Source organism: Photinus pyralis, unplaced genomic scaffold (assembly GCF_008802855.1).
Source record: "Photinus pyralis isolate 1611_PpyrPB1 unplaced genomic scaffold, Ppyr1.3 Ppyr1.4_LG1, whole genome shotgun sequence".
NCBI lineage: Eukaryota > Metazoa > Arthropoda > Insecta > Coleoptera > Lampyridae > Photinus > Photinus pyralis.
Genome location: NW_022170249.1, coordinates 49,906,030 through 49,921,778, shown reverse-complemented (window position 1 = coordinate 49,921,778; position 15,749 = coordinate 49,906,030). Strand labels below are relative to the sequence as shown.

Below are 15,749 nucleotides of genomic sequence, written 5' to 3'. Positions count from 1 at the left end.
AATTACTTCATGGCTGGTCACCAGATGGCGCTGCTCTGATTTTGATGCTTTAGTTCACAGTACACCCACCAGGGTCCGCCAAAATACCATACAAATTTGTAACATTGCTGTTTCTATTCTGAGAAGGCCGTATTCTGTGGTTATGTAGCCATTGTGAACTAAAGGTGTATGTTTACAATTTGTCTACCAATGTAAAATGCAGAATTCCTCATAACAAATAGATATTAGGCTCTTTACATACCCTTACATTCCCTGGATATTGCAAAATGAACTTAAATGGAACCGATGGTAAGCGTTTATTTGCGTGTGAACTTCGCTAACCTAACATATTGTTTGTAGATGAGAACGATGAATGGTGCTACACTTGCACAGTCTGCAGGAGCCAAATTGGCCATGAAGAAATATTAAACAATTCCATGACTTCTCATCCAATTTTAAGAGTTCTCGTTTGTCAAAAGTGTCATAGTCATTTTATATACGACCATAAAACCAAATTAGATAGAACACAAAACTTGTGTCTCTGGTGTTTTAAGACTGGCGACTTGAAATCTTGTAGCCTGTGTACTGATAAATTCTGTGTGGTGAGTAGTACCTAGGTATATTTTACTTAATTATGTATCAAGGGGCTAATCATTTCCTTATAACGTACCGCAAATTTATTTTCGATACAGCCCTACAGTAACAGTTATGAATTCAAATAGTGGTTGGAGACAATAAAAAATAAGGAAAACTCACGTGACTCAAAAATAAACTTTCAACCAAAATGTTATTTGTTAGGATCAACCAGAATTCATACGATTGGTAGGTATTGCTGCAATTATCGAAGTGTCAAATGCAGCAGTAAAGTTGACACTTGTTGTATTGCCTTAGGTTTACCTTGTAGGTCTCAGTCATGTTTTTATTTTATTGTGCTTTATTGAACCATTGAAATGTCGACTGCATCCTGAAGTTTAAGTGACGTTGAGTGGCACTCCTCAAAAAGATGCTCTCTTAAGTTTTCTTGTCGGATATGTGAAGAGTATGTCCGTGGTCTTTGGATTTCAATAATCTTTTTGGACAGCCTATACATTTTGTTGCTCATAATTTAAAAACTTATATTGAGTGCTAATTTTGAATTACGTCAAAGTCAATGAGACATTGGGCTCGTTCATAAGACACAACAGTTACCGCTACGCTACCTCGTAGCGTATCGGTAACAGTTGGGGTCTTATGTCACGTCCCTACTTTGACATATGTAGCGCTACTAAAAATGGCCGACTGCTCCGTAAAGAGCGTAAAAGTAGCAACATAATTATAAGACGTATCGGTAACTGTTGTGTCTTATGAAATATCATCTCTTTTTTTGTATCAAAACCTACTTGGATGAGTATAATGTTGTGTAAACAACGTCATGTAGACGTTATTTTGGTCTAAACACCAAAAATAATGACAGGACACCCTGTATATGACAATATTTCATTTCATTAAGTGTACATCTGGAGGATTATTATCATATAAGCACAGAGTTGGTTTATTGTACTTGAATTTGTTATCTCTGTGTCTATTTGTATGCGTAATATTTTCTTGTTTAAATTTTATTGCTTTTGGAAATTGTTAATTTAGATTTGTGTATTTCATTGTAACACGTGAAGTTGCAGGTTAAAGTGTAAGACACATCTGTTCGTTTGCGATAAGAAGTTTTATTATCGGACGAAATTTAACGCACGTATTTTGTCGCTTAAAAGATAACGGAGATGCAGATGTTACGATGTGCGCGTTAGTTCGGCGTAAGAAGGGACGGGTTTCTTCGAAGTTGGCGTTAACTATGATTGTGATTGGCGTTTGATTTGAAAATTCTGGATCGAGCTGGATCTCTTCTGCTTTTCCTCAAAATTAACTGAAATCCCACAAAATCTATCACAATCTGTTGATTCAAATATTTTCCAAACTTGCCACAATTTCTCATCTAATGATTAGCCCCTTAGCGTGTACAGGCTTGTTTATTTCTTTCTCGTTACAGAAATGTTTGAAACACAATCTAGAACCGGAAGAATATAATAAATTGCTTAGCGATTCTCCATGGATCTGTGTAGTTTGTGGGCCTCGATCAATACATAGGCTTCAAGCGATTTGTAAGAAAGTAATTGGATTATCACAGTAAGTAACAGTCTTACACCCTTTCAGATATAAAAAAAAGGATTTCCATAGGAGGCTCAACAGAACGAGATATTTGCAAAGTAACTACCAAAATGAGACTGCTAGCCAAAGTAAATCTCGATCGAATGTGGATGATATCACGGACGATCAGCTATTGAAAATGAAAGATAATGTCATTAAATTATCCAATCAATTTTTAAAATTATTCGAAAACGCGCATGAGGAGGTGTTAAAATTTAAGTCAAAAATAGAGCAATTGTTTACACATAACGATTTTCATAAAGCGCCGCGATTTTTGCAAAGCCTCATTGAAACCACGAAAGCCAACTTAAATTTATGGGAAGCGGAAGTCAACGATTGGAAATCTCCATTAGACACTAAGGATGGAATTCTGGGAAAGCGAAAGTTCAATTTGAGTATTAAACGGCTATCAGATTCTGATACAAATGACGAATTTTCTAATAAAACGGTACCCGGTAAGTACCATAATGTTGGTTCGCAATAAATAGTATGTCCATTGCATTTTTTTATCTACATCCTTAGTTTTTACGTGTATTTATCCATATCTATATATAAATAATAAAAATGAATCGCCAAAATGTATGTAGGTACTGCATAACTTCAGAACGACTGCACAAAATTAGATAATTCTATTTTTTTTTATGTGTTTATTATTAGCAAGCCAAGGTTTTTATAAAAGATAATTACCAAAAAATAGCACCGAAAGACGTAAAAAATGTTTCTCTTCCATCACTTTAAATCACAATATAAGTAATAGATGGCGCCAAAGCAGATCTAGTACGGATGTAGAAGAACCCATACCGTCGACTTCACAGTCGAAGCGAAAAAATAGAATGTCAAACGTGTCAACTATTCATTTTTTTTATTAAATTGTATCAATTCAGTCATTGGAATTTGGATTGCTTTTTAAATACGTAGTATATATAAATTGTTAATTGTCCTACGTAATTATTTATTTCAAAAAATTGTACAGGTCCGTATAGGAATTTTCTTAACCCTGCGGTAGTAGCACGATTTCCTTAATTACCAATAATCGCATTGCTCTCAGAGACCAATTACTTTTTATTAACAAAAAAGTTATTCGTAAATATTTTTAAGCGAGGTAAGTTAGGAAGGTACTGAGCAGCGGGGGTCATTGAATACCTACGCAAATGACTAAAATACGTCATTTCTGGTGCGTTGGGGTAACGGAGAGTTAATTAAGCCTGAAAAAAGGTTGAGGTGGAGAAGTGTCAATGAGAAATCTTTTTTCATTGTATATATTTCGTAAAATAAATGTTTACTTTTTGTACTAAATAAACTTTAATTTGAACATTTTTTTCACAAAAAAAACTGGCTATAAACAGAATGTCCCTTAAAGCAATAATCTCGGCAATAATAGTCATAGTTACTTGGAACTAGATCAAAATTGAAGTAGATGGAGCTTTTTCTTTTACTAAAAAATTTCAAAAAATGGATGTAATCGTTTTTGCACGCAAACTTTTCATGTCGGCGACAATTGGATAAAAACCTATATGAAGTGGTGTCTTCAAGTAGTCGTACAGACATTCATTTTACTGTGATGCCAGCAACATGAACGTTATGACATTGATGTAAACTATTTTTGGTTATTGTGAAACGTCTAGGACTGTGGGAAGTTTGGGGTTCTCTCCAGACGATATAAATTTAATGTTGGTCTGATCAGTGCAATGTACACCTTCTGAGCACTGAGATGGTCAGGTAATATACTCTACCTAAATGGATTTTGGAAGAGCGTTGTACTTTAACAACCTACCGTATATTATTATTAGATTCGATTATTGGACACATTGCATTATATGCGTTGCTGGGTAATTACTAATTACATAATAGAAACGTTCTGTCTTTTTTAGAGGAGAAAGCAGGAGAGTCAATATCTGAGCAATGTAGTGAACCTAATCCAGTATGCAACAATGAATCTTCAGTACCAATAGAAGTTATTATCAATAAACCATCCATATTTGATTTGTCTGAGGAATCTGTCGACAGTGATTGTAGTGTCTTTTCGCAGGCTACCAATATAATAGCTCAAATTTGTGAAGCACCTGCAAAAGATGAAGAGGAAACAATAAATTCCGCTAATGGTAATAGCTTTTGTATCTAATTCTTCTAAATTGATCATTGATGGGATATTGTAATATTCTGATCTGCAGAATTAGTTTTTGAATTTTTGTCTGGAGTTTTATAAAAAACTTGGTTAGTTCATGTAATATGACTACTATCGGAGTAAAATGTAGAGTCCGCTCACTTTGAAGGCTCAAATCTCAAAATCGCTGGAGCCGATATTAATGAAATTTTTGGAACGTATCAATTGATAAGTTGTTGTTAACATACGTAAATTGTAAATTTTTGCTGCCAGGACTTTTTACGTTATCGAATTTTCCTCACAAAAAAGTACTCTAAAATGCGTGATTTGTCGCGATGCTCAACTGTACAGGTCCATAAATAGTTTATTTTTCCACGAAAATTCATACATTTCGGGTATTACATAACCCAATTCTTGCTGTAGCTATTGTAGATGAATAAAATAGCAAACGCCATAAATGCGTACATATTGTCTGAAAACAACTTGTGGATGTTTGTTTTTGTGTAAATTAGCCAATACTCTACGTACGAAACAAGATGAATAATAACCTGCGGTTTTCATGTGTGATGTGCGGCAAACATAATAACAATTTCATGCATATATTACTTAACCGTGTACTTAGCGTGTGTGCCGCTTTATACGAAACGTTGCTGCAAGGTACAACTTTGCGATTAAATGACCTTCCCCCCAACTCCGCTCGAGGTGTTGCGTTTATCTCTTTCGCTCAAAATATATTATTTCCTGCAGCCCTTCACATTTTTTTGTCATTGTCAGTGTATCTTATAATAAGCGAATAAACGCGTCTGTCATTTTATCGCTGTAACGTTTGCGTAATTATACAGAAATGCATAAAAATGTATCGACGTATAGTTAAAGGTGTATTCTATCACATACGTAAACATTATCCCATTTGAGTGAATACTTTTTTTGTAATTAAATCCTAAAGTTCTGAGTTCGTATACTTTCATTGAAAAAGCGCGCTTTCCCGTACATATTTCACTATCACATTTTCCCAAATTTAACAAGAAATATGACATTACGTACGGATACGTAGAAATAGTTGACGATTATATTACGCTTTATTTGATAAAAATCGGTTGGGTAGTTTTTTTTTTATAACCGTTTAAAGCCAGCGGACTCTACATTTTACTCCGATTAGTAGTCATGTAATTTTCAGTGATGGTATAAAGTTTACATTTGTATTTTTAATTCTTTTTTTATTTTAGATGACAATGCCACAAATATTTCAGTGGAAAGTTTAGAATCCGAGTCATCTTTTGTATTTGACTTACAAGGATACATATCCAATGATATGCTTTCCGCAGATGGTACATATATTTAATGTCTCCCTCTTAATCCGTTCCATTTTCTTATTCACCTCTTGTAGCTGGAATACTTGTGGCCTGTGAATGTGCAAAAGCAAACAAAGTTTATTGTTGCGAATAAATCACATAGTATTCAGTCCTTTACTTCAAGAGACTGTTTTCATTTGGTTTGGATTTCTTATTTTATTTCTGTGTGCATGCAATTTTTTTCCATTAATCTGTATACCGCCATTCACCAGTTCCTCTGTAATAATTAATAATTTCATCAACATCGCAACATGAAAAAAATTGTTGTAGATTTTTTGGAGGGAACCGAAGATGATATAAAAGAATTAAGTACTGTAAGTTTCCATATAAAGGACAATCTTACAGACAGCATATTACAAGCGGAACATATGGATTGTGATAGTGCTACATGCCCCAATGACTTTGAAGAACAGGAAGACGAAGTATTACATAGTCACAATGATCCTGACGAAGAAGGAAAAAGGTGTATGGATCATGATTATGCCATACCAGATGCTACTGGCTGTGATGACTGTGAAGATAAAAAAACAATAGAAGAGTTTCCACTGAAATCAGAGTTTTTAAATGTTCTACATCTTGCCCCTACATCTCAAACCACGCCAAATAAAAGCGAAAATGAAGAAGACGAAAACGAAGAGCAACAGTCAAATGATGAATGTGAATTGTGGAACGTGTTGTTGCATGTCCAAGATGCTTCTCCCCCCCTACCCGATAGTTCCTCCAGGTAAGTTGTTTCGGCTAAGTAAGCACTTGCTGTGACTTGTACTTTTAGTGGCGAAAGTGATGCTGATGAATTTAATGACAAGTACAATTTGCCAAAAGGCGTCCACGGCAGTATTTCATATGAGCTTCCCCCACTTCCTGATTCACCCGCACCGGAATCTGATATTAATGACCACAATGATAGGTTGCAACAAGAAATAAAACCTTGCTATGTGCTGATCGAAAAACTTGACGTTACGGAAACAATAACACATTTTGAAAGACATTCAGAAGGGGATAATACCGCAAAAGTTGATAGCGAGATAGAAAGGTATGCATTTTTCTTCTAATTCCAAAGCGCTTTCAATTGCTGTCACTCAGACCATGCTTCTGAAATACCAAAATGGAACAATTACAACTTTCTACCTAAATGTCTGCTAAAGTGATTGATCTCAACATTTTTATTGATTAATTTATATTTTTTGTTATTGTGCAATAATAATTATTTAAATTTTTAGACTGACAAATTTGGATAATATTGATAGAAAACGTAAGCATAGTTTAAATCATTCCAAAGGAAAGGAGAAAAGACGAAAAACTACAGATACTGATATTTTGTCCGGTTCGGATTTTGACTCTGACTCGAACAGTATTACACCGTTAATTGAAGAAGACATATTGTTAAATGCTTCACATTCAGATCATGACCTTGATGATATTAAAAATATCGATGAGGATCACCCTTGGAATATTGTAATGAACGGCGCCTTGGATGATGAAATGGCCGGTCTTCCCATTGATCCTCCTGAGGATCCCAGTGATCCTCCTAAGGATTCCAATGATCATCCTGAGGATCCCAACGATCCTCCTGAAGATCATATTGCTCCTGAAGATCCCATTGATCCTCCGGGTCCAGTCAAGGGGGAACCACGAAGCGCTAGTCGTAGTAGTAATAAAGAAAATGTGAACAACGAAATTAAGGAAGTATGTTTTGCTTAATCCGAGTCATATTTTAGTATTAAATATATATATATTTGCAAATTTCAGGAAACGCCAGCTGAAAATGACGATTGGAAGTCTGACCGACTGTTACACTTTAGTTTGAACGACCAGTCGGACAAAACTTCAAACAAAGTAAGGAAAGCTTCGGATGATCCTAAACCCAAAAAAGCACGCTCAAAATCAAAGTAAATGATGCAATTTTTTATTGGTAGATGTAGTACTAATTCTGATAATTTAGGGATTTGAAGTCAAATGAAAATATAATTGATTCAGATGATGGGAGCACCATCTCTGACAGTTCAGATGATGATGATTTTGTGGAAAAGTATAACAAGATTATTATCAACAGCGAGTCGGACAGTGATATTGAATTGTAAGTTATTTTTATAGATTATCGGCAAATTAAATTTTCTTATGCAGCGTATCCGTTGAAAAACATAAAAAACGAAGGAGCATGACATTGAATGACATCGAAATGGGAGTAATTAAGTCTGACGGGAAGGGAAGAAGGAACATTAGATCGGTAATGCTTAATGAGGTTATTTTCGTTGTTCACTGTTGATTAGATTTTAGCAGATGAAACGTTAAGTGACAGTACAAAGGAAGCGAACCTAGCCGAAAAAGAACGGAAACTTAGACTAAGTCAAAAACAAAAACATGTAAATAAATTTGAATTTCTTATCTCGTGATTAAAGATTACTTTTAGATGGATCTCATCTTATCACAATCGTGTCCTGAACAAACGGAGGGACTTATTTTAGATATTAATGAACAAACCGCCTTACCAGTTGTCGTTGTGGATCCCAACTTAACGGGGAGACTAAAACCCCATCAGAGGGACGGTGTAAAGTTTATGTGGGAGAGTTGTTATGAAAGTGTGAAACAAATCGCAGCTGGAGATTTGGGGTCTGGCTGTATTTTAGCGCATTGCATGGGACTTGGCAAAACCTTTCAGGTAATTTGTAATGTGTATTTTTTTACTGTGTACTAGATAAGGATGTCAATCAAGGGGATCCCTGAAACCATAGACGATACGCCGATGGTTAAATTAAAGAGAACCTGCACGTACGTGGACTCTCCTATAAGCTCAATGTTGTGCAGGTGTGCATAAGGTGTCTCCATTGGCAAAAATAAAGGTGATGATGATTTCTGAGAAACGAAACGTTGTATTGAAAATCTCTCAACGCCGTCTTGTAGAGCTCAAAAAGTGGCATTTTAATTTTTTGCATATCTTCAGAAGTAATCGGAATTTTCTGGTTTTCTTTAAAGCATGATAATAACTGATTAATTGCGCATCTTTTCTTTAATTTGACCATCGTCGTATCTTCTATGGTCCCCATGATAGACGTCCTTATCTTGGACAGTATATTTTAATTTGTGTTGGGATTTTAAATATTAAAATAGGTTGTGATTTTAGGTAATAACTCTGATACACACCTTATTTGCCCATCCATCGACAAAAACAAAGCATGTCTTAATTATTTGTCCCTTGACGGTTGTATCTCATTGGAGGAAAGAATTCGAAGAAGCTTTTAAATATGTTCGAGACAAACACTTAGTTTCTGTATATCACACAAGGTAAATCTAAGATGTGCTCGTTTCATTACTGTAATTACTTTTTCAGTGACGAACGGGATCCAGTAAGGAAATTAAGTGTTATCAGTCGGTGGTATAGGAAAGGTGGCGCTATGCTTTCAGGGTATGAAAGTTTCAATAGGCTGACCCAAAGTATCAGTAATAATTGTAAACTTCTAGAAGCATTGTGCGATCCTGGTATTTGTATCATTGTCTAATTTTGTTTTTAAAGTATTTACCTTTAGGACCTGACCTGGTTATTTTGGATGAAGGCCATCTGTTAAAAAATGGACGAGGTGGTCGGTTTGCAGCGCTCAAAAAAGTAAAAACGAAACGTCGAATTGTTTTAACAGGGACACCACTGCAAAACAATCTATTAGAATGTAAGGTTTTGTTTGCTAAACATTTTAGGAACTCATTTTCTCTTTAAATTAGATTATTATATGATTGAGGTTGTGAAACCAAGTCTTCTAGGAAGTAAATCGGAATATACGAATCGCTTTACAAACCCCATTACAAACGGACAGTACGATGATTCAACAGAAGCGGATATAATTCAAATGAAGAAACGCAGTCACGTTTTGCATAAGCTATTGAAGAATACGGTACAGAGATTTGAAGCTTCCGAGCTATTGATGCACATCCCTAAAAGGCGCGACTTTGCCATATTTATTAATCTTCACGATATACAAAAGAAACTGTATGATTTTAAGGTGGATATGGACACTCAAAACTCTAATACCGTAGGGGTTAGGGACCTGATAAAGAATTATCATAAGTTTCAAAACATATGGTCACATTTGTACCTTTTCCGATTAAAACAGAAACAGGTAACATTCGCTTTTTTGTATGTAACCTCCTATGCATGTAAATGAGATTAATTTAAATCGGGGATGTTGTGTACGTGGACGTTCAGGTGAAAAAAATCGTTTGGTAACAAGAGCTTGATACAAACATAGATGGTTTATTGGTTATTTTTTATAAAAGTTGCTCTAAAAACCATTATTTAGTTATTTCTTATATATTTTATGTCAATAAAATGTTTTTTATTTATTCTATCTCACGTTAGCCATAATGCAAAAATGTATTTTTATGTTATATGTATATTAAGGTGTTGCTTTGTTAACAGCTGTTAAAAGAATTCGAAAAAAACCCACTAGAAAGTAGAAAAGGATCATCTGAGATTGATCCCGCGTATCTTTCCTGGTGGGAGCAATTTGCTCCGCCCGATAGCGATTCAAACGTTGAGTACGGGCCAAAATTTAAAGTAATGCTTGCAATTATTAATGAATGCCAACGCATTGGCGACAAAGTGTAGGTGTAATTTGCAATATTTCATTTTATTTCTAACATTGACTACTTACAGGTTAGTCTTTAGCAATAGCTTGATTGAATTGAGTGCAATACAGCAATTCTTGGAGGCGTCGGCTACATCATCCTGCCAATGGAAGTGTAATGAAGATTACTTTAGAATGGATGGAAGCACACCTCTCGAACAACGTGAGATGTTATGCACAACTTTCAATGACAAGGCAAATACGCGCGGTAGGGTGTTTCTTCTTACAATTAAGGTGGGCGGCTTGGGACTTAATTTAGTAGGAGCAAATAGGGTTATATTAATGGATGTTAATTGGAATCCTGCAGTGGATGATCAAGGTGTTTATCGAATATATAGATTTGGACAGGAAAAGCTGTGTTATGTGTATAGACTGGTTTCGATGGTAAGTTTTCATGATCAAAATGTTATAACTAGCAAACATAGCATGTATGTGCACATATTTTATTGTTCCTATAATATTGTATATCACAATCACACATCAGTGATGTGTATCTATTTTTACCATTATAATCTGAATTTATTACTTCAGGGAACAATGGAAGAGGTTGTATACGAACGGCAAGTCACGAAGTTGGCTATTTCAGCACGCGTCGTTGATTGCCTGCAAATTTCTAGGCATTACAAAAGTACAGACTTACAGCAAGTCTACAGGTAACACATCCATTTTTTTTCAACTACCATTTTCTGCAATTACCACAGGTCGAAGTTCATATACGATCAACCTAGACCAATATTACCACCTCCTGATGATAATATACTGGCAAACGTTTATAAGAGCTGCCTCGAAGTATTTAAATTTCACGAACATCAGTCACTTCTAGAAAATCTGCCAGAAGAAAACTTGAACGAAATCGAAATGAAGATGGCTTGGGATGAATTTAATGCAGAAAATGAAAGAAGTATATTATGTAATTGTACTCTTTGTTTATTAAATGTATAACATTTTAGAGGAACAGCAGTACAAGGAACAACAAATGAAAATAGCTGCTCAGCAAGCTGCTACATTAAATACTCCTAATAGGTACGTGATAAATAATAACAATCCTTAGTTTGACAAATATCATTAAAGTTAGGATTAAAGCCGCCAGATGGCGCTTATTGATGCACGCAAGACAGAATCTTGTTCCGTCTCTTGTGTCGTTTCACACACCAAATCTCCCTCAACCCACAGTGAAAATGCCTACGTTATATCATTTTATAAGAAAATAAACAGTTCTCATCATCCAAAAGAAAAAGAAACCACATTCACATTTTGGTTCCAGAAAATTAAGTTTTAATTTGCATATAATTTTTCCTTGAATGTGTTTTAAGTGCAGGTATGTACAAATTTTAAGAGTTTGAAAAAAAGTTTATAATAAAACAAAATGACAATTAGTTTGTCATTGACGTCCCGGGTGGATCCCTATGGCGCTGTACGACACTGTTCTGTTTCTAGGAAAAATTGGAATAAAATGGCATGATATACTTACAAACGGTATGCTCATTATTTTTCTCAAACGCGTTTTCTACTGCGCATTACGTCTCTAAACAAATCACACTTGCGGATCTGTACAGTAAGAAGCGTAATTTTGTCCAGTTTTTTTTTTGTCCCCAATATGGTGATCATTGTGTTACTAGGCTCCCTATGTAACGCTATCCAAAGCTCCAACTGGCGGCTACGAATATTTAAATTAACAAAAAGTAACATAAGTACATTTTTTCTGAACTCACCAGAATATCTTGTTACAATATTTTCAAATTAATGTCTCGCTCCCTAGCGGTGACTGTTCTTCATAAAAGAGATCTGCTGTAAAAAGTTCAACATAGGTCACCCCTTCAATTTTTCTAGAATTTCATACATAATTTAATCCTTTGTTTGTTACACTATTTATTAGCTAAATTGAGCTATTTCTCTAGGTTGCAGGAAATTCTTCACCAACTTCAAATTCCTGCAAAACCATTCCATCCTGTTATTAACCCAGCCTCGCTGGTTAATGGGCAATCTACAAAAATTACAGTTCCTTCATTTGAAACGTTGGTCCAAAGTATGCAAACAAATATGTCTACCACAGGAAATACTAGTGGAACCAATTTGGCAGAGTCTCGTCCAATCAGCTCGGCAATACCTATACGAACAACCGTCCAGCCATCTCTCACCACTTCTACCATTACTAATGGGCCCTCACTTGATCCTCAGAAGATTACTCTACCACCTTGGCTGGGTCCTAAGTTAAATGTGCTGCCTCACCATACTGCTACTACCAGTAAGATTAGTGGAACCAGTGTGGCAGGGTCTCAGTCAATCAATTCTGGGCAACTACCTGTGCAGACAAAGGTGCAGCCATCGGTCACCACCATTAATAGTGCAATAGAGTTTCAAAAAGTTACAGCACCGGCAAGGCAGGTACAAACCCCTAAATCGCTTAAATCTACGCACGCAAACATGCTGCCTTCATTTACCACTCCCAACGAAAATACTAGAGGAAAGTTGGGTGTAGGGGCAATAACATCTAGACCAATGTATTCTGTAGTACCACAAAAGCAGCCACCAAATCCAAATGTGAAGCCAGCTCTTAACATTACCACCAATAACACCAGTGGGAAGATCACTGCAACACAGCCAAGGAATTCTCCTATACTATCATTACCAACAAACAGGCAGCCACTGCTTAACACTCCCACCAATAACACTAATGGGAAGTTCCCTACCGCACAGTCACGGACAAACAATTATCCCGTAGTAGCAGTTCCAACAGTTGGGCAGTCATCGCTTAACATTCCTACCACTGGCACTTCAACACTGTCAGGACCAATCAATTCTACTATACTCCCAGTACCAACAAATATACAGCCATTGCTTAACACTACCATCAATAATACTAATATGAAATCCACGCTATCAAGCAGTTCCACTACACAATCAATACCGACCAATGTTCAGTCGTCTTCCAACAACACCGCATCAGGATCTCCAGCAGTTAATTCTAACGTCAGTGAAATGCATCGATACATTAACGACCTTCTTACGTTTGGACAATTGGCCGGTCGCAAAAGAAACCCTGATACATCAAATCTTCCTAAAGGATTACATAAAGGAGTTAAAGTTGTACTGCCAAAAAAACCAAGGGTGATTACTGTGACTAAGCCTAATGCAAAAGTAACTGAAACTGTAACACAATTGAAACCTGTCCAACAGATTGTAGTCAATAACACTTCTGGAAGAGGACGTGTACAGAATAGCTCGTCATCGTCTAATACATTGCCGTCAACTCTCACCAAAGTTCTACCAAAAAAATTGGTTAAAAACCCAATTGCAGGAAATGTATCTAGAAGTGCTGAAGGGTCACCATCATCTGCGAATAATTGCCTGGTGCAACCGACTGAAGCATCAGTTATAGACTTAGTTAATGGTGATGAAGAAGACCTTCGTAATAAGGAACGTGATGATTTGCTATCATCCTTAAATCAAAATGCAAATATTACATTATCAGCAATAATCGCCCCAACGCAGAAGAAAGGTAATTATTCCGGAATAAGTTTTCTTAACCTTTTATGGTTTTTACAGGTGATGTGATCGAGATTGATTAGACCATAATTTTGAGTGGTTTATTTAAATATAATTACGTTATTTAGTTTTTGTATAGTGTATTTATAAAATTACATATTCGTTTGGGGCTTTTTCTTATTAGCATTAGTGATTTACCTCCTCAATTTGTGTTCGGTTTGTTTTTGTCTCGTGTTTACTGTTACTTTACAACTTGTGGATAATTCTCCATTGTAAGCTATACACGCGGAAAGCCAATGATGTGTGTGAAGCGGTAAGTTAAACTCTTTATTTTTGAATGAAATGAATGGACTGTAATTGCAAAAGAAGCATATTATTCTTTAATAATTCAACATTTTTTGTAAAAGTAATAGCTCAGTCTACAAAATGAGTACTTGGTGTTTATCTCTGAGGAAATGGAGTGCGGTGCTTCCTAAGCATGATACCATGGCCTAATAAGAGTATGGTCTACTATTGCGCATAATGCATTAGTCGGTTTTGAGATTTACGCCTGATGCGTTTTATGAATGCTGTTACTGGAAACCTGAGAGCGAATCACCAAAAGGGGTTTCGGGGTGATGAAGCCTAAGGTCGACGATAGTACTTGGATTATTATTTTGTTTTTTATATTCTTACTGAAGTTCTGCATTCACTTACACAGGAGTCGATTATTTTGACCCATTAGTATGTACCTAACTGTTGGAATGCAAAAGGAGAAGTCTTGTTTACATGCCTTTCCCTTTGAGCTAAGTAGTCGTTTGGAGATTGCTAACAGTATGGCATTAACTCTGCAATCATGGCTTTGAGACTATTCATGGCGAAACGAGGTGCAACCAAGAAGTTTTTGAGTGACAAACTTCAAGCGTGCTTTGGAGGAACTTGAGAAAACTAATCTAGAGTTGTGTAAGTACAGGATCTCGCGTACCTACTGTGACTATATGGAGGAAACTGAATGGCTATTTATCTCTTCAGTCAGTCCCCACATGGGTGAATGCTGAGAACATGTTGGAACTGTGATAAAATCCCTTTGGGCTGTTCTTCATAAAGTGGCTCAAAGGGGGAAGTACTAAAGACCGTTGTGGCGACACACCTGCACATGCACAATTCAGCAGCAAACTAAAACGTGCTGCACCCTCATTGGTCACAACGGCCGGTCGGTGTTATCTATAGTGAAAAAAAAACAGTAAATTGTTATCATTAATAAACAACGAGTTAATTGTTATGTCACTATTGTATTGGAGGAAATTAATTCATTTATTCCCGTTTTAAAGAATTTTATTTATTGTCCCGAGCATTCTCTTAGTCTTAGATAGTCCTTCGAAAATGTGAAGGTCATTGGTGTTAGGACTGCCCCTGACATTGGGGGCCCAAAAACCATTAGATGGTTCTAAAGGAACCTCCTGGGAAACTTCCTAGAATGTTCTTGAAAACGATGAAATGTAAGTATATTTTTACAAAGTCATTTAAAAAATGTTCCTATCAAATTTATTTGAAAGGGTTTACGATCCTTGGGGGAATTTGCTTGAAGATTTTCTCCTAGGCTGTTCATAAATTTGTTTAATAATAATAATAATAAATTGTCTTTTATTGGATAGTGTATAAAATATATATAAAACATAATAGAAGGAAAAGAAAAGACATAATTTTGACACAATCCAATGGGGCGCCAGATGGGGTACATGACCACACACAGGGGTTTTGCACTCCCTTTAAAATAGCCCAGGTTGGAATTTCAAAGGCCCTGGATTCAACCACCAGGTGAGGCATGGCTGATATTACATATTTGTATGTATAGTGAGTTGAGTAGCAAGAGCAGCTATTAGCTAAAACTCCGCTCACTATGAAAATCAAGACGATTAAAAATAAAAATCCACAAATAAATGAAATCTGTTTGGATATTCCTTAAAAATATTCTTGGGATATCTTGAAAAACTTTGTAAGAATATTGGGTTTCCAAGAAAAGTATTACCGAATTTTGTAGTTCGGCTATCATTA

General features: G+C 35.9%; 1 protein-coding gene across 3 annotated transcripts; it reads left to right on the top strand.

The window, feature by feature from the left end:
* Positions 1 to 135: 135 nt before the first annotated feature.
* On the top strand, positions 136 to 13,884 carry LOC116170566 (transcriptional regulator ATRX-like). 3 transcript variants are annotated; one of them, XM_031487054.1, is made up of 25 exons: positions 136 to 288; positions 340 to 581; positions 2,000 to 2,136; positions 2,188 to 2,612; positions 4,029 to 4,259; positions 5,488 to 5,589; positions 5,884 to 6,337; positions 6,386 to 6,646; positions 6,834 to 7,299; positions 7,363 to 7,502; positions 7,556 to 7,690; positions 7,738 to 7,840; positions 7,884 to 7,976; positions 8,024 to 8,272; positions 8,735 to 8,895; positions 8,942 to 9,090; positions 9,138 to 9,275; positions 9,328 to 9,722; positions 10,022 to 10,206; positions 10,259 to 10,613; positions 10,761 to 10,882; positions 10,931 to 11,130; positions 11,180 to 11,252; positions 12,128 to 13,728; positions 13,776 to 13,884. In XM_031487054.1, exons 1-25 carry the CDS (start codon positions 267 to 269, stop codon positions 13,796 to 13,798), a joined length of 6,462 nt encoding a protein of 2,153 aa, XP_031342914.1. In that variant the 5' UTR covers positions 136 to 266; the 3' UTR covers positions 13,799 to 13,884. The 3 variants fall into 3 exon arrangements, with proteins under 3 accessions (XP_031342914.1, XP_031342922.1, XP_031342930.1); XM_031487062.1 differs by lacking the exon at positions 5,488 to 5,589; XM_031487070.1 differs by lacking the exons at positions 136 to 288; positions 340 to 581 and having other exon boundaries at positions 1,999 to 2,111; positions 2,164 to 2,612.
* Positions 13,885 to 15,749: the final 1,865 nt, after the last annotated feature.

What these genes read in the sequence shown, in the direction of transcription:
- LOC116170566 (XM_031487054.1), top strand. Translation starts at nt 267, where the DNA reads ATGAACTTAAATGGAACCGATG. An exon ending in TGAACAACGAAATTAAGGAA is followed by an intron (nt 7,300 to 7,362) that starts GTATGTTTTGCT and finishes TGCAAATTTCAG; the next exon opens with GAAACGCCAGCTGAAAATGA. An exon ending in CGCCCCAACGCAGAAGAAAG is followed by an intron (nt 13,729 to 13,775) that starts GTAATTATTCCG and finishes TGGTTTTTACAG; the next exon opens with GTGATGTGATCGAGATTGAT.